We start from the raw sequence: 23,821 nt of genomic DNA on the forward strand, positions 1-23,821 counted from the left end.
CCGGGGGACGCCTGGGGCAGGGAGGGACAGCTGGACCACCCAGGCACGGCCCGCCCCGCTCCGAGCCCGCGGGCCAGGGCTGGCAGTGCCCAGGCGGGCTCGCCCGGCGGCGGGGACAGGCGGTGACCCCGCCGTGTCCCCGGAGGAGGGCAGGCGGAGCCGCTCCCGGAGGAGGGACAGCGCATCTTTATCGTGTTTTGGGGCGGATTTTCATAATCGCAATCCTGAGCAGTGCAGTCAGGGAGCAGGAGGGGACGGCAGGGGCAGAGGGTGGGAGCTGGAATGGGCCGAGGTGGGACAACATGGGAGGATGCTCCCAAAAAGGCAGCGGAGAAACCAACAAATGCAAGCGAGCCGAGGAACTCCACCCAAACCAACCCCGGGAGCAGCGCTGATCTGCGCCCAGGGCAGCCCCTGGCACGGGTGGGCAGAGCTGGGGGGGTCACAGGAGCTTCACCATCTCCATCCCCATCCCTGGCAGCTCCCGGGCATGGCCTGGCACCTCCATCCCCTTTTCCGGGGAGCCGGGGGCTCCTGCAGCTGAGCCCCTGTGCTTGCACAGAGCGCCGCAACCAAAGCCGGCTTTGGCCACTCCCAGGGCCGAGTCCTGCCGGGCCAGCAGCTCCAGCGCTGAGCTCACTCCTGTCCCGGCCCCAGCGCGTCCCCGCCCTGTGCTGGAGCTGCAGGGAGCCCGGGCTGGAGGGTGCACCCAGCTCCTCCAGCTCAGCGGCAGGGGGAGAGGGGAGGAGAGGGGATCGGAGCCGAGCAGGAGGTTATTCCACCCGAAAAACTGCCGGTTTCCTGCTCGGGGTGCTGCTGGCCCGTCCCAGAGGGATGGGAGCAGCGGGGGCCGAAGGGAACAGCTCCCAAGGCCCCAAAGAGCCCCCGAGGCCGCGCTGACGAGAGCAGGGGATGCAGGTTCAGAGCAAGCAAAACGGGGGGTTTTGGGTTTGTGGTCACTCTGGGACAGGCTGGGGCTCTCATCCTGTGCTTGTCCCACTGTAAGGGCCGGAGGAGCTCGGGAAGAGGCTTCCATGGTTACCTGCACTCATGGAAACAGCCCTGGCTCCAGCGGTTCCAGCCCCAATGACGCAGCAGCCCAGTGCTGAGGAGGATTCCAGGAGCTCCCTCTGGTTCCAACATTCCTGGAAATGAATAATCCCTTCCTCTGGGAGCCCCCTGCCCTGGGAAGAGCAGCATGAGGAGAACCTGAGGCAGCACAGCTCCAGGCTGGGCTCTGGCAGGACAGGGAGTCAAGGCCACTCCTGGTGTGACACGAGTCCGGCCGGGCTGGGCCAAACTCTGCGTCACTTCCACCAAATCCCTGTCCCTGCAGAGCGGGACACTCGGCATGGCCTGCACCGTCCTCCTCCCCGGGGCTGGGCTCCTTTCCAGATGCCTTTGGGATGTGCAGGGAGAGTGGAACAATTTCCAGGATTTATTGTTTACAGCCAGAGGTGCTCGTTCTGTGAGGGATACACAGGGAAATGCCTGTGGAGCCGCCTCCGAGTCATTCCTTCCCCGGGATCACATCCAAGAGGTCTCACCAGAGTCCCAAAAAATCCCTTTCCATCCAGCATGACACGCATTCCTCCTCCTCTGCCTGGTTGAGAGACCCTCAGGGCTGGGCTGAGCTCTGGAGGGGTTTCCCAGGATTCCTGGGATTGCTCAGCCATGCCCAGCTCCGCGCGGCCTTTCCTTGCAGGAGAACCGAGCTGGGGGCACAGACCTGCCCTGACCCCCAGCCCTCCCCGGGCTGTCCCAGCTCCCGGGCGTGTGGGATCCACAGGAAAGCCCAGCACGCAGGGGAAGGGCAGAGGGCAGGACGAGATAAGAACATCTCCGGGAAATCTGAGTCACCCTGGCGTTCCGAGGGGTGGGAGGGAGCGGTGGGAGCTGCCCCAGCGAGTGCTCGGACAGCTCCAGCCTCTGCTGGTACAGCACAACGGCTCAGCCCCGCCAGGGCAGGCGAGGCAGGGAGCGCTTTTCCTGTCCGAGAGCTCAGGAAACGGCCAGGGCCACTGCCTCCCCTCCTCCCCGGGCTGCTGTCCCTCCTTCATCCCTGCAGGAGTTCATTCCCGCATTCCTGTGCCAGCCCCTGTCCCCGTTCACAGCTGGGACCTGTTCTGGGGAGCCGAGGACCACTCTGGGACCCCTCAGCCCATCCCAGCAGTGCCACCTCCAGAGGATGGCTCGCGAGAAGGTTTGGGGGGCTCAGACAAGGCCCTGGCACCCTCTGGCAGGGGCAGGGAGCTTTGTCACCCATGGTCACATCGGCCTCGTGTCCCACCCTGCCCGAGGACAGAGCCTGGCCTTCCACGCCACCCCTGGGAAGTATCAGCATGAAAAGCTCCTGCTCCGGGGCTCTGGCCTTGGTCCCACACAGCGAAGCCACAGTGACCCTGCCCGTGGTGGAGCTGCACAGCCAGCCAGGGCTTCCCCCAGAGATCCCAGCCCAGGAGCAGGGACAGACCCTCTCCTGGGGTCTGTTCATTTATGGGTTATCTGCACAGCCCTGGCACACGTTTGTGTTGCTGGGAAGGAGAGGGGCAGTGAGAAGACACCGAGCTCCAACACCGGTAATTAAATATGAAAAGTAATTTCTATTCTGTTCTGAGAGAAACAGGCTCTTTGGGGGTGGTGTGTCGCAGCTGGAGCTGGACACACCAAACCCACCTGCTGACAGCTCCTGGGACACTGATTCCTTGGATCTGGGAGTGTCCTGAGGGCTGCTCCATGGACTTAAAATGGGGTGGATTTGACTTCACCTGTATGGGGTTGGTTTGAACAAATTACTAAAAGTGGAATCAGTTAATTGGAAGCTTCTCTGGCTGTCAGTGACTGACACTGTTCAGCTATCAGGAAATACAGGTCAGGAATGGCAATAAATTGCAATAAATTGCAATAAATTCCACATCTCGCCGTGTCCAGGCAGTGCTCCTGCTGCTTGGATCCATGGCCATGCTTCAAATTCCCTCCAGACAGCGAGATCGTCACCATTTCCCCTCGCAGCTGCTGAGTGCTGCAGACTTCCAAGGTTTCAGCCCTTGAGCTGTGCTCGTTTTTTATTCCCTTTCCTTGAAGGCCCCGACACATCCCCGGGATCCGGCGGCTCCCGGCTGGACGCGCTTGGGCGTTGCTCAATCACATTTAAGGAAAACAGCTCAGAGTGTCCCACACACGGACCCAGCGCCTGCCAGGGCTGCGAGCAGCAGCCAGATTCTGGCTTTTTATTCGGAATGACACAGGAAAGACGGAATGTCTCCCCTCCGACCCCGGGAAGGGTCACACAGATGGCTTCCAGGCCCGGCAGAGCTTTAGGACACGGGATAATTCCCGTGCACATGAGCTGTGCTGCTTCCTCTTGTGTAACTACAAGATCTTTGCAGCTGGAAGTCAGAGGTCCTGCAGCTCAAACCACGAGAGCAGAGCCGAGAGCTTTGCCAAGAGGGGCCAGGGCTGGAATTTCCTCCTGGTACATATTTGGAGCAGGAGAGACCTGAGCTGTGGGTTCACATCTGGGGCTGTGGATGCTCCCGGCCGGAGGAGGATGCTCAGGGGGCAGAGCTGGGAGCCATTCCCTGTGGGAATTGCAGGGCTCCTGCTGCTTCCACACCTTGGGTGGTGTTGAGCCTAAGCTGAGCAGGCACCGAAGTTCAAAAATCCATGTAATCCACCCAAAATCAGTCCACGGATCAGCCCATGGATCAGCCCATTCCCACCCACTCCCATTTGTCATTCCCTGCCTGGACTTTCTCCTTTTTGGCAGAAATCCTTGCAGGATGACAGCTCATCCTACAAATGCCTATATTTGCTTGCAGACTTGGATGCAGATGGAAAATCTTCCTTTGGCCATTTTGACTCTGATTTTTAATGAACTTTTCCACCTGAGGCCCTGGGCCGAATCCTTTCCTAGGGAGCATTTATTAGATCACAGCTTATTCCCCCAAATCGGGGCGGGCCCGAGGGCTGCTTGAGCCGCCAGCCCAGGCAGCCCGTCCCACACACACCGAGCTGGCAGCAAATCCACGTTTTGCTGCCTTTTTCCAGCTGCAGGGCTGCTCACACCCCTGTAACCAGAGCGGTGAATCATGTTCCCGTTATATCCCTCGCATCCCGCTCTGTCCCCGCCCGGCCCCGGCGCTGGCCTTGGTGGCCGTCCCCCTCTTTGTCACCCCCTGCGAGGCACGGGGTGGCACCGGGGAGGTGCCACCGTGCCCACCGCAGTGCCACGGCCGCAGGTGGCTCTGGCGCTGCTCACGGCGCGGGATTGATCCCGGGACGCGTCTCCAACGAGCCCGCCCTGGAAGCTTTCTCCGCTGCGTTTCGAAGTGATTATTTATTTAATTGTTCTTTAAAGAACAGCGTAAGGGCTCCCTCTGCTGCCCTGCGGCTCTGGATGTGGCGCTCGGTGCCAGGGTTTAGTCGAGACTCCCAGCAGAGTCAGTTTGAGTTCGTTGATGGTAAGTACGAAGTGAGTATGTAGAATAGGATAGCATCTCTTTAAATAGTATATTAATGTAGTATAGTATAGTTTTAATAAAGCTGTCCTTCAGCCTCCTGATCTGGAGCAGACATCAGCATTTCTTCCCGTAGGGGGTCGCCTGATTTCCGATAGGAGAGCTCCAACAAGAACAAAACATAATCCAGGAACTGGTGAAAACAAACTGAGCTGAGTTTAAACCCCGGAGGAGAGGGGACAGGCGACACGCACAGAAGGTCCCACTGGGGCAGAAGTGACACAAGCCATAAAACAGGGCAGGGGTGCCCTCGGGAGGGAGCGGTGAGCAGGAGCTGAGCCCTCCCCTGCTCGGGAATCACAGAGCAGCAGGAGCGTGGCAGAACAGCTCCATGACTCAGGGCACCGGGGTTACTATGGAGCTGTTTACACTGTGCTTTGGCCTTGAGAAGAAAAGGAGGGAAAAAAACGCTACAGAGCTCACCCAAAATGAACGAAATGGAAGGAGCTTGGTGACACAGAGAGGGATAACTCAGAGGAACGACTCCACAGGCCCTGGAGGTTTCCAGGAGGAATCCGGAGGGCTCGGGAATGAACTCGGGGAGCAATTAATCCTCAGACTGATGCTTCTCCCGTGCCAGATGGGTGGGATGAGGCAAGTGTGATCCCGGTGGTTTTAAAGGATTCTTGGAGGAATGTGAGGAACAACAGAGCAGAAAGTACAACTCCCATGAGGAGCAAACTGGTGGGACTTCTACAGAGCAGGGTTCACGGAGGGAACAGTCAGATGAAGAACCTCAGCGTGGCTTTGGCATACATTCTGGGGAATATTAAAGCTCTTGGAAATGTGCAGCAAAGGGGGATGGGCTGACCTGGCATGAACAGCCGCTAATCGGGTAATTTACAAATTAATAGTTGAGGGGAGGAAATCCATCAAAAGGATGGGAACAAAACAAAAGCATGGCAGCTTCTGTGCCCAGGGAAGGTCACCAGAGGGGCTCCCCAGGAACACACGGTTTCCATATGGAATTCATTGCCACCGGGGGGGGTTTCCATGGCAGTAATTCCTGAGTCGCTCCGGACCTGTCAGAGCTGGAGGTGCAGACACAGCCTGGGGCTCCTGTCCCAGCCGCAGGTGCCAGAGGGGCACCGCGGTTTTCCATCAGCAACTCCTCAGCAGCAGCAGCACTCAGCAGGCTCAGAAAAGGAACTTTGATTTAGGACCTTTGGCATGGCCATTTCCATAGGAGCAGACTCAGCTGTTGGAAGCGGATTTCGTTTGTCTGGGCAATAATTAATTCAGCACCTGACACGACCTCGGGGGGCTGCAGCCTGGGCTCGCTTCCTGGGCTTTAAATCCCATCTCCTCCTTCTCCTCTGGAAGAATCCCTTAGGAAAGCAGGATGCTTCCTTCCCAGGCTGCATGAGAGGCAAGGGCAGCCATCCTCGCCCCTCTGGATTTGCTGTGCCCACTGAACACCCCCAGGGTGCAGAGGGCAGCCAGAAGGGAGCTCCTGCAGGCTCCAAGTGCCCAGATCCGGCTGCCTGGCACCCTCACATCCTGGACAGCACCAGGGAGGGGAAGGGAATGGGGGAAACTGCCCAGGAAGGTCTTTGGGGTTACAAAGTCCCCATGCATCCCAGGAATGTGTTAAAGCACAGGGCATGGAAAGCACTGCCTCTAAATCCAGCACCTGCACAGGGGGAGGGAGGGGACAGGTCCCCAGTGCCACCAAACAGTGACAGCAGGGATTGGTGTGAGCACCCCGGGCAGCCAGAGCACCCCAGGGCCTGTGCTAGCCCAGCTCCTCCCTTGGTGGCCCAACGAGGACCCCAAACAGGGCTCTGCCTGTGAAATGAGGATAATCCCAAGCCCAGCTTCCAGCTGTGCTTGCACCATCCCAGCCATCTTTCGCTATTTCAGAGCAAAATTATTATTATTATTACTATTACTACTACTCCTGGAGTATTTCTGCTCTCTAAACCCTCCCAGCTCAGCCCCACCCAGGTCTGAGGTGGGGCCAGCATTACCCAGCTGATGCTCAAGGAGCTGGCTCAGTGTGGAGTGCTGGGCCTTGCAGAAAAAAGCACATTCAGAAAATTTCTCTGCTCTGAGGCAACGCCCACTTCCTGCTCCCCAGGAAATCCCAGCACACGGCGAGTGAAAAATCAAACCAGACTCACACCCAACTGCAGCAGAGATAAGAAATTTGGTTCTCATCCATGACAGGAATGCAATAAACTGCCAGTTGCTCAGAAGCCAAAACCCTGACTGTTTGCCAAGAGCTAAAAATAACCCAAAGAAGGCTCTATTTAAAGGCACCTAAAAAGAAATGCCTCTGTCCTTGGTTAAATAAACTGCAACTTCCAGAAAAGCCCTGTTTTCCAGGAGTCTGGGGGGACCTCTGGCAGCAGGTGAATAAACATTGAGTCCAAACCTTTTAACACATTTTAGAAGCAGCAGCTCGTGGCTGGAGCTGTGCCAGCCCCTCGCCCAGCAGAGAACAGGGGCTGGCTGGGCTGGAGCAGGAAGGATTCCCACTCCTCCCTGCAGGACCTGCACGTCCCATGTGGCTGCTGAAGGGTCTTTACTTGGGGGTTTGACTGAACTTGGCCTCTTCACGTTGATTCCCTAGAAATGACTGATCCCTTGGATGAAAATGGGCACTGAAGTTCCTCTGGTGTGGGACTGAGCAGGGTCTGGTCTCCTTTTGAGTGCCCCCAAAAGGAGATGAGCCCTGGGGAGACAGCTCCACAGCTGGGGCAGTGCTTGGAGCCCTGGCTGACAGAACTGTGCCAGAGCTGGAGGAGCAGCACTGTTCAAATGGACCATAAGCTCCTGCTAAAGGTGCCTGACAAGGACACAGGGCAGAAATGAAGCTGAGCCATGAACCACAGAAGGGACGTCTGGGCTGGTTAAACAAAGCAGCATTTTAATTTCAAGATTTTATAAACATGTATTTACAAAAGGAAGGTATCAATCCAGAGTTAAACAAATGTGCAGCTGCCAGTGCTGCAGAGCAGAGGGAGAGGAACCAGGGTAATGCAGCCCCACAGTTCCCAGCACCCAGGAGACAAAAACAAACCACCGTGTAAATTCTTCATTTACAATTCCTCACCCAGAACGCTCAGCACCTGCTGCTGTGGAAGCACAACTCCAGGGACAGAAGCCCAGAGAAGGAGCTGGCCCCTCTGCAGGGATGAGCCCAGAGCACAGGGCTCACCCCAGCTCAGACTCCTTGGGGAGCTCAGGGACAGGACAGAGGGTGGCACCCTGCCAGCCCCACCCCTGTGCCAGGGAACTCACATCCCCACACCCTGCTGGCCTGAGGAACAGCCCCATGGCCCCACTGTCCCCTCCAGGACACCCCATGGCCTCAGTGTGACAGGCCAGGCAGACGAGGGCTGCTCTCACAGCCCCTGCCTGGAACAAGGGTGCAGCCTTCCCTGGAAACTGCTTCTGCTCTTGCCACTCTCCCCAGACAGGCCCAGGCCTGCCGGGATTCCCAGAGATCCAGGGCTTTAGGATGTTCTGCAGGCCTGTGAACGCTTCAGAAAACCAGAGCCTGCTCACAGCTCACCCTCTGCAGCTGCCGTGAGACTTCAGGGATCTTCCCAGCAGCTCCATTTCCTTCAGATGCCCCTCACTGCAGCCTCTCAGAGCCATTCCAGTCACAGTGAGGGATGCAGGGACAAAAAATCTCTCCCTGACCTGTAGCAGAAGCAGCAACAACCTCCAAGAGCAAAACGTGCCCACAACTGAAAGCACCCAGGCACCAGGTGCTGAAGGAGCAGGAGAGTCCCCAAGGCTCGGCTCGTACATGGCTTTTCTGAAGAATCTCCAGCAATTTTTTTTTTAACTCATCCAGTAGTTCTAAACCTCTATGAAACCCACTCAGGCTATCTTTTAATTCAAAGTTTAAGCAAATTAATTCTTGTTAATCAAACTAAAGAGAAGACTTAAACACAAACTGCTAGTGGAAAATGGAATATAAGTTGCCAGGAGTGTTAACCTCAAGTCTTGCACAATTTATTTACTTCTTTTGATTCACACCTTGTGCACAGCTCCCAAATTGGTCAGAGCAACTTCTCTGTTGGTCACTGCTGGGAATGCAGCCCGGCTGGAGGCTCCCACCACACTCAGGATGCTGCTTGGTCCTCTGTAGCCATGGTCTGCAGGAGGCAAGGTCAAAGAGGGCAGGAGAACTCTGTGAGCCACTGCTGGGATTTGGGGGCAAAAGATTCATTTCTGCCAGAGCCTGAGACTGGCCTGGGCAACTGGGCAACCCCTGCCAGGGTACAAGAATTGAGGAGCAAACCAAGAAGGGGATGGGCCCAGCACAGAGTGCCAAGACAGGTCATTGGTGCTTGAGCTTCTGATCACACTAATGGCAGTAATTCCAGCAAATATCTGTGAACCTGTGGCAGCCAAAACACCTCTGCCAGAGCCACCAATACAGCCAGAAAAAGCACAGCAGAGAAGTGGAACTGGGGTGGTCGCTCCTGCTGCAACATTTGCTCCCTTTCCTGGAAGGAGGAATCCCAGAGCTGGGGGAGAACAGGAGCTGCTGAAAGAGCTGGGTGGAGGTGGAACACAAAGGGCAGTGGCAGCCCTGTCAGCCAGGAGTGTTACTCCCAGCACACCAGTCACATTCCAGTCATTCCCACAGCTTTTACCCATGGCACCAGCCAATACCACAGCGCTGCACGTGGGGCTGGGTGGCAGCAATTAGCACTGCTCTGAGCCTTAATTAACGGGGCTCAGGCTCCCAAGCAGCAGCGTGGGAAGGGTCCCACTGCACAGCTCAGAACACCAACAAGCCCCTCCTGTTTTTCCCAGGGATCCCGAAGCCCTGGAGGCCTCACCTGCCGCAGGAACTGCTTCCCCAGGTAGTTGGTTGCCATGCTGGTCAGGTTCTTCCTGCTGCCAACTTTACACCTGATGTAGCCATAGAGGTTGGCTCCCTGCAGCACCACGCCCATCACCACCACTGCCTGTGACGGGGAAGAAGCATCAGCAGCTGTCAGCTCCGGGCTCAGACAGGGCAGAGCCAGAGAGGAGCTCAGGGGGCACTCACCAACCACTTCACTTTGAAAGAGAAGAGAGCGCTGAAGGCAAAGATCACCCAGATCATAGGGCAGGTGATCAGGCCTAGCCAGAAAATCCGGGACTCTGCTTCAGAGGAGGTTTTACCCCCTTGTGCTGACACCTAGAAACAGAAAGGAAATGGCAGTGAGAGCAGGCTGCTCCATCCTACAGATCCCATGTCCTTAAAACCAGGGCAGAATCCCCACACTTCCTGGGATTTCCCTCCACACAACAGCTCTGGCTGCTTCCAAGACTCATTTCCACATCACACAAAGACAATCTCCGCAACAAAAAGTGTTTCCACTTCAGGGAATCTTTTCCATTTCCTCTTAGAATCACTGGAGGCAGCAGCATCAAAACCTCTTGGAATGCTTGGGGCTAGAAGGCTAAGTGTGGGAAAAATGACATTTCCTGCATGGTTCAGTTACAAAGCTTAAAAACAGCCAAAGGAGTCATTTCCTACCTCCAATAATCACAGACTTACATTACCTATATTAAGCCAGATCAATACATCATGAGGATCTTTTAATAACTCAACAATCAAAAAGCTCATCCAGCAGCCTGCACAAAACGAGGTCACAGATCTGTGGCTGCCAGTAAATGTTCCCTGTGCAATCTCCCCTCAGCAGCAGCAGCAGTTATCAGGGGTTCATAGAGCAGACACGAGCACAAGGTTAGACCAAAATCTCTGACCTTCCTGGCTTCGAACACCCAGTGACTTCTGCCATCATCATCCACCTGGTTCCACCAGCGAAGGCCGACCATCAGCCGCCCTGTGACGTTCTGAAAGAGAGCAGAACCCGTGAGCCCTGGGTCTTCTGCCAAAGAAACCTTCTGCCACAGCTCAGGCCCGGGCTGCTGCTTTCCATCTGCCTCACATCTGGGAGAACAAGATCCACAGCAAGCCAGCAGGTCATTTGCCAGCACAAGGGGCAGGCTTGTGGTGGCTCTGAGCTTGTGGTGCCTCTGAGCTGGTAGCAAAGCCTCAAAAGGGAGTCTAATAAATGTTCTCCACTCGACTTTCAAAAGGAACCAAGTGCACAGAGGTGTCAGAGTTTATTTCATAACGCTCTGCAACCCACCACAGCACCTGAGGCTGTTTTGGGGTATCATTCTGTGGGAGAGGCACAGATAAATGACTTTTCTGGGACGTGAGTATCACTGGCAGTTATTTTTACACAGCAAGGCAAAGATAACAAAAAGCACAAGGGGAACTCACCTTTACAGCCCAGAAGTCACAGGACAGGAGGAGGATGATGGTCACCATGCAGGCAATGAAGCTGCTGGTTAAGAGCTCACAGAGCAGGTACACAACGATGGCACTGACCCGGAAGAATAAGTGGAAAAATGATGCCACTGGGTGCCTGGAATGAAGGACAACACATCACAGCTCCTGCAGACAAGTGACATTGCCAAGGGATCTCCCAGCAATGCACAGGGTAAGGGTCAGCACTGTAACATGAACCCAGTGTCCAGGAAATATGGGAAATAACTGCTGGAAGCTGACACAAGGAAGAGACATTCCAGAAACTCCCTCTGTCACCACCAACCTTATTTTTGACTTTTTGGATCTCCTGGATACATCATCATCTGCATCGAAGAGAGACACATCTTCAATGTCATCACTGCTGTCCTGAGGTGGGGAGCAGAGACAGAGGGTTACAGGAGAAAAATGAAACCCTTTTCAACTTCAACCTGGGACAGTGTTCCTCACCCAGAAAAATCACAGAGGCACCTCAGCAGCAGAATTAATTTGGGAAGAACGTGAAGATTTAACCACACACAAGCCTGCACTGTGATCTGAGAAGTGATCTTAGGGCTCGGTTTGGTGAGCTGCACCTGGGCCGAGCCCCCGAGCTGATCGCAAACGCCACTGCTCGCAGGTGTGCCAGGAGCACCTGGTCTGACACACAGCCTCCGACACGTCTTCCCTCTCCCGGCCCGAGGAACGCTCCAGGTGGGGCAGTATTTCTGTTCCTGCGCCTTCCAGGACAGCCACTGCCCGGGACTGCGGCCAGGATGGAGAAGTGCTCCGGGAGAAGCCGCTCTCCCGCCAGCCCCTGTGTAAGCAGAGGCGCGGAGCGACCCCCAGAGCTGCCGGTGTCAAACAGCGCCGGGCACCGGCTCTGGAGCCCAGGGGGCTGTTGCTACGGACGGGCCTGTGGCGGCCGAGAGCGCCTCCGAGCGCCGCAGCTCGCCCGGGGCCTGTGGGAAGGGGGTCCCGCTCCGGGTCCCGGCCCCGGTCCTACAATCCCTGCCCAGGCCCCTGCTCCGGCCCCGCTCCCGAGATCCCGGTCCTGCGACCCATGGCCAAGCCCCTGATCGCAGTCCGAGTCCGGATGTCGCTCCCGGTCCAGTGTCCCGTGTCCAAGCCCCCGCTCCCGGTCCCGGTCCCGGTCCCGTACCATGGTCGGAGCCGCCACTTCCGCCCCGCCGCGCGCGTCACGCCCGCGGACCAATCGCGGCGCGTCCCGCGGCCCCTCCCGGCCGCTCCGCCCCCCGCGCGTGCGCGCTGCGGGATCCCGGGCGCGAGACGTGGCCGGGGCGCGAGCCGCTCCCGCCAACGGCCCTGAGGGGAGCGGGGGGGGCCGGGGGGGGGCCGGGGAACCGGCAAAGCCTGAGGGGAACGGGGGATCCTGAGGGGATCCCGGGGAACCGACACCGCCTGAGGGGAACGGGGGATCCTGAGGGGATCCCGGGGAACCGGCACCGCTGAGGGGAACCGGCACTGCCTGAGGGGAACGGGGGATCCTGAGGGGATCCCGGGGAACCGGCAAAGCCTGAGGGGAACGGGGGATCCTGAGGGGATCCCGGGGAACCGACACCGCCTGAGGGGAACGGGGGATCCTGAGGGGATCCCGGGGAACCGGCACCGCTGAGGGGAACCGGCACTGCCTGAGGGGAACGGGGGATCCTGAGGGGATCCCGGGGAACCGGCAAAGCCTGAGGGGAACGGGGGATCCTGAGGGGGTCCCGGGGAACCGGCAAAGCCTGAGGGGAACGGGGGATCCTGAGGGGATCCCGGGGAACCGGCAAAGCCTGAGGGGAACGGGGGATCCTGAGGGGATCCCGGGGAACCGGCACCGCTGAGGGGAACCGGCACTGCCTGAGGGGAACGGGGGATCCTGAGGGGATCCCGGGGAACCGGCAAAGCCTGAGGGGAACGGGGGATCCTGAGGGGGTCCCGGGGAACCGGCAAAGCCTGAGGGGAACGGGGGATCCTGAGGGGATCCCGGGGAACCGGCAAAGCCTGAGGGGAACGGGGGATCCTGAGGGGATCCCGGGGAACCGGCACCGCCTGAGGGGAACCGGCACCGCCTGAGGGGAACGGGGGATCCTGAGGGGATCCCGGGGAACCGGCAAAGCCTGAGGGGATCCCGGGGAACCGGCACCGCCTGAGGGGAGCGAGGCGATCCTGAGGGGATCCCGGGGAACCGGCACCGCCTGAGGGGAGCGAGGCGATCCTGAGGGGATCCCGGGGAACCGGCACCGCCTGAGGGGAGCGGGGCGATCCTGGGGGCTGTCACCTGAGCACCCACAGCTGCAGGGCGGTGCTGATTTATGGACTCCAAGCTGAACACAAGCCTGTGATCCTCCTCACTTCGTCATGGCCAGAAAGGAATCAGCCTTTCCGTGATGTTTTTCCACCAGGCTTTCCTGAGAGGCGTTTTCCCCGCGGGTTGCGGCGCAGTTCCTTGGCCGCAGCAGGGTGCGCTCCCTCATTCCTTGGGAGAAGCTGCCATCCTGCGGCGGGCTGTGACATCCCTCCATCCCTCCATGCCTCCATCCCTCCATCCCTCCATCCCTCCATCCCTCCATCCCTCCATCCCTCCATCCCTCCATCCCTCCATCCCTCCATCCCTCCATGCCTCCATCGTGCCCGGCACAGCCCTTGTGCCTCGGCGCAGCCGCCAGCTGCCGGCCTCCCTGCGGTTCTTTTTCACTGGCTTCATCCCAGGGTTTGCCAGTCGAAGATGGCATTGAATTAAACAAACCAACGCTAATCACAACCCCGCTGTGGGGAGAGTTTCAGAGACTTTCATTTCAAACCAGAACAGCTGCTGAAAGCCCCTTTCAGCATGAAAGACATGACCATGGGCAGAACTGGCCTCTCTCAAACCTCTGATACAACAGAGATTTTTGGTACGCCAGCCCAGACACTCAAAGCTAGATAAATAGCTTTTTTCAAATACGAGCAAGTCATCAAGTTTTTGTCATCCTGTTAAGTTCTCAGCATTACTGGAAACCACAAAATCACAGAGTGGTTGGGGTTGGAAAAAACCTTAAAGACCACCCAGTTCCATCCCCCTGCCATGGACAGGAAACCTTCCACAATCAAGTACACGTAGATATTTATCCACAGAAATGGGGAAGGTGAACCCCTTACCCTATTTTGCATTTCATAGAAATGAAGTCTGAGCTGCGTTCCGCAGGTGCTGGGGCTGTTCCTCCCCAGGGCAGTTCCTTCCCTCAGCTCTGTGTCCAGCCTGGCCAGGCCCCTCTGGATGGCAGCACCTCACCCTGCCCATGGGCTGGGGCATTACTTAATGGTGAGGTTAAACAAAATCAGACCCAGGACCAACCCCCACTTACTGGCCTCCAAACAGACTTTTTGCCACTGTCCCATCAGCTTTCAGTCCACACATCTTCAGCTTCTACCCCCTAATCAATCCACAAAAGCTCTGACAAGACGTTTTTATTATTATTCTCACAGGGTTGAGCCCGTCCTGAGCTGTGCTGGTGACAGACAGTGCTGTGTTGATAATGACAGCAGGTTTAGGGAGTTAAATCCAGGAGAGAGCTCAGTCCACCCACTGCCTTGACAAATAGCTGAATATACCAACAGTATTTCTTAGGAAAACGTACCGTGGGGAAGTGTTTTACACTTAAAACCACAGGGAGTATACCTAAATAAACTAAATATACTTAAATATATAGAAATGAATATATCTGTATTTTATACTTAAAGCCACGTGGCTTTAAGCTGGAGTCAGCTGGACACCAGAATCCCGGGTCGTGGCTGTTGGCTGGACTTGGGGATCACCTCAGATAAATGTGTTATGCCCAAGTTCTGGAGCAGGTGTTTTCCTCTCCCCAGTAAAAGAATCCACAGGTAGGCCTTTAATTTTCCTCAGCCAGGCTTTCCTTCTGGCTCTTTCTTCATCTTCTGTGGGCTTTGCCTGCTGTGCCTGGTGCTGAACTGCCGCAGCTGCCTCACACACCTCCTGCTCTGCTGTCATGAGCCTGAACCCACTGTCCCTGCGGGGAGTGTAGGGACAGAATGGCTTTATTCTCCTGGGAGCTTCATTCCTCAGCTCTGCAGCCGTGCCAGGTGTTGGTTGGATCAGCTCTGAAGAAGCTGTGCAGAGATCGATGAGCTGATCCCCATCTTTGGGACCAGGAGTGTCTTTCCCATGGCCACTGGGAGTTTTCCTTTCTCCCAGTGAGCCACCACACTTGGGACGTACAACACAGGGAGCAGGGATGGAGGATTTCACAGTGGGGCTGTGCAAAGAGTTCTTCAGCCTGAGCCGCAGCATTTTGGTTTCAAAGGGTGTTGAGATTTTTGTCATGGTCAGAGAATGGCTGTGCAGCCTGGCGCGCTGGAGCTGGGCTGCCTGCTCCTCCTTGTGCTGCAGGGGCATTTTGGACACTGGCACCTCCCCAGGGCGCTGCTGCCGAGCTGCCCTGGCTTTTGCAGAGAGCAAACTGGGGCTGGGGCTCACTGCGGCTGGCTTGCAGAAGCTCTGCAGGGTACTGATTGTTAGGAGGAACTTGTCAGGGGACATTGGACAGCTTGGGTCTCTCTGGGGCAGCTCACACTCCAAAGTGGCCTCTGTCTCCTCAGGTGCACGGGAAGCAGGGCCCTGTTCAGCTTCGTCACCTGTAGCCAAAAATAAAAGCAACACATTTGGGGTTGAGAGGCTTTCCTACACACTGCAGAGTACAGAGTCAGAGAGTCACTGAGTAAGCTGAGTTAGGAGGAAGCCACAAGGATCACCCAGCCCAGCCCCTGGCCCTGCCCAGACCCCCAACAATCCCCCCCGGGCATCCCTGGCTGTCCAAACTCTCCTGGAGCTCTGGCAGCCCCGGGGCCGTGCCCATTCCCTGGGGAGCCTGGGCAGTGCCAGCAGCCTCTGGGGAAGAGCCTTTCCCTGATCTCCAGCCTGAGCCTCCCTGACACAGCTCCAGCTGTTCCCTGGGTCCGGTCTTTTACCAAGCAGAGCATCAGGTGGCACCTGCTGGCCTGGAAAGCAGGAACCTTTGCCCAGCCCATCAGTTTATCTGCAATACTCAGTTTGTGGAGCTGGAGGATTTGTCATCACACTGTATTGAATCACTGTGTTACAATTGAAAAGGTGCCTGTTTCTGTGCAGTTGGCTTTCCCAGTGATGGCAGATCCTGAATGTAGGTGTTCTCTCACTTTCTCGGGTGTTTGTAATGAATAATTCAAGCCCTGAATCAGCAGCGTGTTTCCAAGCCCACCAGCTGTGTGAATATGAATACTACTACTGATTTCTGTCTTACTCAGTTGGAAAATGACAGTGCCCGTCTTGAAAAATGTGTTGAAGTTACACCAAACCCTTGTAAAAAGGCAGAAAGGTTTCAGAGAAGCCTAGAAAATGACAGAACCATTGAAATGGAACAGCACATCTGCTCTTGACAACAGCAGAGAGGCTGAATATTGGCTGGGCTGGAGGCAGCGGCTGCTTGGTTTGTAAGTCAGTTTGGAAAAGCCAGAAAAGAAGAGGCTCAGTGTGATACTTTTGGGTCTTCCACAGCTCTTTTGTCCCTGGTGAGATCTCAGGGACTTGTCCCGAGCTCGCTGCCGCTCTGCACTGGCGCCCTGGCGCTTCCCCTTCCGGGACCTCTTGTCCTTCTTCAGCTCCTCTCTGTCGGCAGGTAGGGAATAGTCCCACACCACATCCTCGAACTGGAGCAGCAGCAGTCTGCTGGGGGAGTTGGTCACCACCCTGGAGGAGGGAGGGAAGAGCCATAAAAGCACAGGAATCACAGACATGGCAGGTCCTGCCTGAGGGGCTCCTGTGCAACACCAACCCCAGGGCCTCCAACAGATCCGAGATCATCATCTCTCCTTGAAGGAGCAGCAGCAACTGACCCCATCAGTCACACACTGCACATTGTAACTTGTGCTCTGTGGGAGTCTCTGGTGCTCTTTTCATTCAGCTCCACGGCAGAATTAATGTAAAAATAATCAGGATGAAAATTTCCAGCAGTGGACAGAGCTAGATCAGAGTAGTGGTAAATGATGGAAGTACCTAACTGCAAATACCATACTGTCAGGGACATCTAAGTGTGGACTGAGGGGCTGTGCTGGTCTGGTTGGGATGGCGTTCATTTCTTCATAGCTGCCAATTTATTGCTGTGTTTTAGAGTGTGGCCAGCCCAGCCCTGAAACCACTGCAGTGTTTTACCCATTGCTTTCACAGAAGCTGGGAGCCGCCTTTAGTTAGAGGTGCAAAAGTGAGTTAACCTGGAGGGATTGCTCATTATTGGCCTTTACAAAGAGGCTGTAGGTCAGGGAACAGGCAGAGACTGTCAGGTATTGGCTTGGTTCTCCAACCTCCTAAGAATTTCTGAATTCAGCTTTACACTTGGGTCTGTATCTTCAGCTGTAGAGAAATTGTACATTGCTGAAGAGACTAAGGAAATATTTTCAGCCATTGTGAACTAAACTAGATTATTGAAGCAGTTAATAAGTAGTGGAGCCCTTTAAAAGTTATTTGTGGGAAGGAAAAACACACCGTTCCTTAAATTTCAGTGTAATCTACTGAATTTGGGTCAGAGCGTCCTGGCAGCTGCTGTCACCCACCTGTTTCCTGCAGCATAGAGAGCAGACACGGGGTCCCCGCTGCTGGTGGGCTCCAGCACTTTGAGGCAGGTGCCAGTCAGGAAGTTGAATATCCGAATGCATCCATCGGCACAGCCACTGATGACTCTGAGGTACAGGAACTCCAGGGACAGGACTTCCCTGAAAACACACCAGCTGAGGTTGGCACTTCCGTGGTGCTTGCACAAGGGGAAATGGTCAGCGAGCTCTTTTGGCCTGCAGGAGAAGCAGAGCTCTGGCTGCAGCAGCAGCCTGCACTGAGGAGCTGATGAGGACATTGCAAAGGTCTGACAGAGATCTCTCAGATCACTCCACGTCCAAACCAACAGCCCAGTGGCTGCAGTCCACTGGAAGGTGTCTCTTCCCGTGGCAGGGGGTTGGAATGAGGTGATCTTTAAGGTCCCTTCCAACCCAAACCATTCTGTGATTCTGTGATTCCATGCTCCCCATAGCAACCATATGGTCGTGGCCATCTGCTGCATTTGAAATTTCAGTTTTACGTCCAGGAAAATGAATGAAAACCATAGGATTCTCCAGTTTTCACAGTTCTAGATACAATTTAAGTCTGAGAGGATGGCATAACACACAGTTGGTCAGCATGAAACTGGGCCACCTCTATTCCTGCCCAGGTGATGTGACACCCTGTGGCACACAGCAGGGGATCCTTGGAATGTTGGACTGTGCTCTGTCTGTCTTTAGTCATCCCTGGTTGTGATAAAATGTTGTGGGTTTGCATTTCAGGTTGTTCCAGGTCTTAACTGAAAATGCTGCTTGTGACCATGTGGTGCCTGACAGAGCCTTTGAGACAGAGATTAGTGAAAGTGGGGATAATTTCAAATCCTCACACTGCTAATTAAGGCATTTTCTGGTCCTGTAAGGGGCACTTTTTCTTTACAGATTCAGTCCATTATTGAATACAACTTGAAACACATCTGATTCCTACTTGGGATGGAAGAAAGCTATCAGGCATCTCCTAAATTTTCCCAACATGCTCCATCCCAGGGCATATCCATCACTGCTCCCTGTGACGAGGTGCCACTGGTCAAAGGACAAGCAGAGAACTGGGCCTTGGTGCCTCTCTAATGTCTGCAAAGTAAAAGAAGAAGGTGCAACACAATCAGTAATCTGAGTGTAAATCTGTCTGAGGTGTCCATGGCTTTCGGGACACCAGCCTGATATGGTTTTATAGAGTGTTATTGTACCAGTGCACCCCATGATAGCTGTGTCTGTTTTATAGTCACTGAAATGTTCTGGGCTTGGTGCTGCTGCTGAGTGCTGCTGGTGCCTGGCATGGAATAACGTCCCTTTTCCATCTTTATTATCTGTGATAAAGAGATGTTACTCCACTGAGACCCTGGTGGTCTCTGGAATGTTGTCCCAGGAGGGAAGAGGGGGCTGCCCTGGCTGTGGGGGAAGGGCCTCAGCTGGAGCTGGGATATCTGGGCTATCTCTCCATTTCTCCTTAGATAAAGAGCTTCCCTCCTCTCCCAGGCAGGGGCTGACGCTGATCCTGGACCCCTGACCAGGGGATTCACAGACTCAGTGCTCCCACAGCTGCCCAGCTGCTTCAGCTCCAGAAGCTGCTGCTGAGAGCAAGGTTCCTGTTTTGGGCTGACCCCGGAGCCCCCAGCCCAGGCTGGCGAAGCTCTCCCATCATCTCCCCAGGTTCAGAAGGTTTCTATGAGAGCAGAGATGAACAAGTCTGCAGAGAGGGAGCAGTGATGGGGGTGAAGCAAATCACAGCCTGCCTTAAAATCAGCACATGGTTGCAAGTTAGTTTTTAAATTATCTGCAGTTGCCTTGATTGGTTTAGACTGCTTTGGGGGTTGTTTGGGGGGATTGTTTTCTTTTTTAGAAAGTCTTTGGCAAATGCAAAAAAAAAAACCCGTGATGAACTAGCAAGAATTTTGACCATTTAGCACAGAATTATCCACCCAAGATGAAACTCACCTTGATCAGAGCCCCTGTCTCAGCACTCCAGACCTTCACCAGCCCTCGGTGACCCCCACTGACCACGTGGGTCCCGTCCATCCTCACTGCCCACACAGGGCTGCTGTGCATCAGAGTCCTGAGACATTTCCCACTCTTCAGGCTCCACACTGCTGGGGCAACAAGGAGGAGAATTAAAAATGCATCTGCCCCAATGATGAGCTTTGGGAGTACAACATCCATTAAAAAATATGATTGGATTACAGTCACACCTTGTACCTGCAGCTCTGTGAGGAGCTGAATGATGCCTTAAAAAGCATAGTTGCACAGCAAACAATTTAAATGTGAACTCCAGAAAAAGCACATCTTTTTCACCTTTATTCTATAAGGAAACATCTGGCAAAGCTGAAAGTTGATACCACTTGCCCAAGAGTTGGGATGGCATTACAGCCACAAAGCCATTAATTCTGAATAAAAGCAGAAATAATGAGAATTATTCCCTGACACAATCAGAGACTGTGTGTGCACGTGTCCCCAGCTCTGACTCACAGCCTCCCTTCCACCCGCAGCCCCCTGCCCGTTCTGCAGTGGTTCCCTCTGGCTGGGAGCTCCCAGTGCTGCCCTCTCCCACCTTTCACCATTCCATCCCCAGCTCCCGACACAAAGTGCTCCTGGTGGGAATGCAGGCAGGTGATGCTCGCATAGTGACCCGTGAAGGTTCTCACACAGGCACCACTGTGAATATTCCAGCACCTACAGGGAGGAGAACTTTAAGATTCCTTCCATGTGGCTCCATTATTATTCCCTATTTAATGTGCCCAGCTCCGCTCCCCCACACCAGGAGCTGTTCCACTAAGGCGTCAGAGAAATTGCAGCGGTCAAGTCAGGCTCAGCATTAAGGTTTGACCCCGTCCTTCCCTTTCCCGTTCTGCCGGGGCTGGGTGTCCCAGCTCACCTGATGCTGAGCTCCAGGCTGCTGCAGCTGAGCAGGAGCCCTTTGTCCTCGCGGAGGCACAGAGCCCTGACGGGCCCGGCGTGGCCGTGCAGCAGCAGCGGCTCCTGCTTCCCTCCTGGCACACGGAACAGCCTCAGCCTCCTGCTGGCAGCGGCCACCCAGTCCCCACCGCCGAAATGGGCTCTCCTGCTCCTGTCACACCTGGCAGAAGCAGTGCCTGGGCTGAGTTTAGCCAGGCCTGGCTCAGCATTTCCCTGCCTTTAACTGGGCACGGCGGGCAGCACTCCAGCGCTGAGTCCTTTGCAGGGCACCACCACAGTCCCTAAATCTGTACATCCCCCTTTGTATCAGCGTGGGCAGAGGGGCCAGGGCTCCTCCCAGCCCCATATCCCTTGGGATACATCATGGATCACCAACCCTTATTCCTTTAAAAACAGCTTATCTTGGTGTCTTTACTTGAAAAATGGAGATTTCTTAACACTGACACTGAGGGACCCTTCTCCAGCCATCCAGGAGGATCACAGGGAAGGGAACAGCTTTCCTACAGCTGCTCTTGGCCCCACAGCTGAGCACTCTACTCACTGCTCCATGAGGACACAGGTCTTGTAGGGGCCACAGAAGACATTCCTCTCTTCCAGCTTGATCTTTTGAGTTTTCAGTTCCCGATAGGCTTCGTGCAGACTGAAATCCTCCGTCTGATGGCAAGAGAAATAAGGAAAAGTAACTCAGAGAGGCAGGAATGCAGCATTATTCCATGGTATTGAACCTATCAGCTCTAGGGATGAGCCTAGAGTAAGGAAAACCAGAGTGCAGCAAGACCCTGCTTAGGCCGGGGTTGTTCCCAGGCCGTGTTCTGTGGCATAAATGGAAGCCCTGAGAGCTGCACCCTTTCTTCTGAGGGAAGAAGGCCCCTGGCCCCAGGGCTGTGCCATGACTGGGGACACACAGGGACGAGGCAGAAGTTTGGGAATGCCTCCCAAACTCCCTCCCATGTGGGAAGGTGCTGAGCAAGCCCTGGTCCCTGTGAACTGCTCATGATGGGGCAATCCAAAAGCAGGAGTGGGAAAGAACGAAGCAATTCCAAATTCACTGTGCTGTCTCCCACGAGCTGTCCTCTCTCCTCCCCAAACACTGACATGCAGCATCCACGGAAGGCAAACAGCCTCCAACAAACCTTCAATTTACGCCTCTTCTTCTGCTCCTTGTCCTTCACTTCAATGACCTCACCCTCATCATTTAACTGGGGAATTTGCACATCGACTCTTTTAGCATAGTTTGGCATGGTTTTTCTAGGACACAACTCCTGGAATAAACCAACAGAGGCAACAGTTACCGCAGAGCCCACGCTGGCAGGGCGCGCTGCTCATCCCTGCAAAGCTGAGCTGCACACTCTGGCTTCTTGTTAAGACCTGGCTTACATTTAGCACTCTATCTGCCTCAGGTTTAACTTATGGTGAAAAATATTTGCTTTTTACTATTTTTCCAAACTCTAGTCTTAACCTTTTAATGAGCAGCAAAATTTTGAGCTCATCTCATCTTTGGCAGGCACTCAGTTGATTCAGAATTCAAACTCACTGAGATGCAAGGTTCTCAAAACACCTCGGTCAACACTCAGGATTAATTTTTAGCCTGTGAAACCTTCCCTGAAGCCTCTTCTGGAGGCCAACACAGAGCTGAGTTTCTGTGCTCCCTTCACAACCCAAAGCAGCAGAGGCTCCAGACTGTCTCTTGGAGGAGGCTCCTTCACACCCCGCTCTGTCTGTGGCAGGTCCTGCTGGCCAGGCCAGGCCTCTCCCAGGAGTTCTGCATTCCCGTGTTCCAACCACAGCCCCCAGCTCCTCACAAAGACACCTTGCATTTCCCTTGCCCTGTGTGGAGCGAGTGAAGCTCATTCCTGAGCTGCCTTGGGAGCTGTTGTAGCTCTGCCCAACCTCCACTGCCTCTGGAAATTTTCATTGTGACCAAAGTCTGCTTTCCTGAAGAATGTTTGGATCCATTTTTAGAGTCTCAGGCTCTCTAAAGGAGACTAAAGGCATCCTTGTGACAGTGTGAAATGTCAGCTGGCTTTGCTCTGCAGCTGGAGGTGGAAGGGCCATGGCAGAGTTGGGGGCAGCCTCTGGTACAGGAATTTCCATTTAACAGCCTGGGCAGCAGCTAACCCCCCTCTTTTTGAAGTGCATAATAATGGCAGGAGCCCAGGTGTCCCACCTGCAGCTGCAGGAGGTTCTTCTGTACTGCACTCCGACACTCCTTGTCCTCCCGGACCCGCCGGACCAGGAATTCCCAGTGACCGCTGACAGCAGAACAGGCATCCAGGGATTTCTGATCCAAAAGCCCTGGGAAGTTAAAGGGGCGGGTTGGCTGATCCCCACTGGAAACCATTGCTTACCCTTAGGGCAAACCACTGGAAAATCAGAGCAGCTTTACCCAGGATGGCCATGGACAGCTGGAATGGCAGGACACGAGTAAAATCCTTGGGTTGGCTGATGTTGGAGCGTGACTGGAGAGACGCAGGAACCATGGTGGCATCTGCATCAGCTGAGGACAAAGGTGAGCTGTCCCCTGCCTCGGGACCCTCCTGGCCGGGCACTCAGTGGTTTGGGCCAAAAGCGCGTTCCAGTGCTTGGCCACCTGGAAAACAGGGAACTTCCAGTGCTGGAAGTGCTGGCCTTGGTACCATGGACAGCACCGCTGCCAGCGCTGCCCTGGAAGAGCGAGCGGTCTTTAACTCATCGCTCTGGCACTGCGCGAGTCGCAGGAGAGCGCTGGGAGCACTCCTGGCCTGCAGGACAGCTCGCACCGGCGGGGGCTGCGGGACAGGGTGACACCTCTTCCCCCTCACCCCTGCCCTGAGGAGTGGCCAGGGCTCCTCCCTTACGGAAACAGCCGGGGATCAGAGGGCCAGGGCCGCGCCGGGTGGGCTTGCTGAGGACGCAGTGCCGCAGTTTGCTCTGTGCTTTGCACCCTCCAGCTCCAGCTCCAGCAGTCACCAGCGGGGCAGGTGACAGCCCCAGGCTCCAAGGGGGCACAGCCGGGCCACTCGTGCCAAGGACATCGCACGGATTTGCTGAGAGCAGGGGAAAGCCTCTGCCTTCAGCCGCTCGATTTCCAGCAGCACGAGTACGACTGGAGCTGTGACACTGCAGAAGGACAGGAGGGGAGCCGCTCACCTGCCCGGGGCTCCCCGCCACCGCCACCGGCCCCGCCACCGCCACCGCCACCGCCACCGGCCCCGCCGCGACAGTTACCGTAACCAACCGCCGCCGTAATGCTGCCAGGAGCCGCGCAGCCCGCGGGCACAGCCCCTCAGCAGGCGGCGCCGGGGACGTGCAGGGATGGGGGATGGCAGGGTGATGGTGGGGTGCCAGGGGATGCCAGGGTGATGGGGGATGTCCGGGTGCCAGGGGATGCCAGGGTGATGGGGGACGTCGGGGTGCCAGAGGATGCCAGGGTGATGGGGGACGTCGGGGTGTCAGGAGATGCCAGGGTGATGGGGGATGTCGGGGTGCCAGGGGATGCCAGGGTGATGGCAGGTGC

At 55.7% G+C, this 23,821-nt stretch overlaps 2 protein-coding genes across 5 annotated transcripts; both read right to left on the minus strand.

Moving 5' to 3' along the window:
• Positions 1-7,372: 7,372 nt before the first annotated feature.
• LOC128797771 (Golgi apparatus membrane protein TVP23 homolog B-like) lies at positions 7,373-12,051 on the minus strand. The gene is made up of 7 exons (XM_053960635.1): positions 11,954-12,051; positions 11,099-11,181; positions 10,768-10,912; positions 10,242-10,331; positions 9,538-9,669; positions 9,326-9,454; positions 7,373-8,632 (listed from the first exon to the last, which is right to left on the minus strand). Exons 1-7 carry the CDS (start codon positions 11,954-11,956, stop codon positions 8,600-8,602), a joined length of 615 nt encoding a protein of 204 aa, XP_053816610.1. The 5' UTR covers positions 11,957-12,051; the 3' UTR covers positions 7,373-8,599.
• Positions 12,052-14,479: 2,428 nt separating this feature from the next.
• On the minus strand, positions 14,480-23,519 carry LOC128797791 (F-box/WD repeat-containing protein 10-like). 4 transcript variants are annotated; one of them, XM_053960675.1, is made up of 12 exons: positions 23,455-23,519; positions 22,712-22,915; positions 22,493-22,620; positions 21,459-21,587; positions 20,867-20,979; positions 20,285-20,485; positions 19,961-20,082; positions 19,351-19,499; positions 18,344-18,486; positions 17,383-17,541; positions 16,314-16,522; positions 14,480-15,432 (listed from the first exon to the last, which is right to left on the minus strand). In XM_053960675.1, exons 2-12 carry the CDS (start codon positions 22,803-22,805, stop codon positions 14,594-14,596), a joined length of 2,286 nt encoding a protein of 761 aa, XP_053816650.1. In that variant the 5' UTR covers positions 22,806-22,915; positions 23,455-23,519; the 3' UTR covers positions 14,480-14,593. The 4 variants fall into 4 exon arrangements, with proteins under 4 accessions (XP_053816650.1, XP_053816647.1, XP_053816648.1 ...); XM_053960672.1 differs by having other exon boundaries at positions 19,351-19,502; XM_053960673.1 differs by lacking the exon at positions 23,455-23,519 and adding an exon at positions 23,163-23,417 and having other exon boundaries at positions 19,351-19,502.
• Positions 23,520-23,821: the final 302 nt, after the last annotated feature.

This window comes from Vidua chalybeata, chromosome 19 (assembly GCF_026979565.1).
Source record: "Vidua chalybeata isolate OUT-0048 chromosome 19, bVidCha1 merged haplotype, whole genome shotgun sequence".
Lineage (NCBI taxonomy): Eukaryota > Metazoa > Chordata > Aves > Passeriformes > Viduidae > Vidua > Vidua chalybeata.

Excerpts from the sequence above, each read along its gene's own strand:
- LOC128797771 (XM_053960635.1), bottom strand. Across the intron at positions 10,913-11,098 it reads TCCAAAAAGTCAAAAATAAG|GCACCCAGTGGCATCATTTT; the intron begins GTTGGTGGTGAC and ends CCTTCATTCCAG. Across the intron at positions 9,455-9,537 it reads CTTTCAAAGTGAAGTGGTTG|GCAGTGGTGGTGATGGGCGT; the intron begins GTGAGTGCCCCC and ends TCCCCGTCACAG.
- LOC128797791 (XM_053960672.1), bottom strand. The coding sequence starts at position 22,805 with ATGGTTCCTGCGTCTCTCCAGTCACGCTCCAACATCAGCCAACCCAAG. Across the intron at positions 20,486-20,866 it reads ACCTGTGTCCTCATGGAGCA|GTGTGACAGGAGCAGGAGAG; the intron begins GTGAGTAGAGTG and ends TGCTTCTGCCAG. Across the intron at positions 18,487-19,350 it reads AGACAGGGGCTCTGATCAAG|ACATTAGAGAGGCACCAAGG; the intron begins GTGAGTTTCATC and ends TTTACTTTGCAG.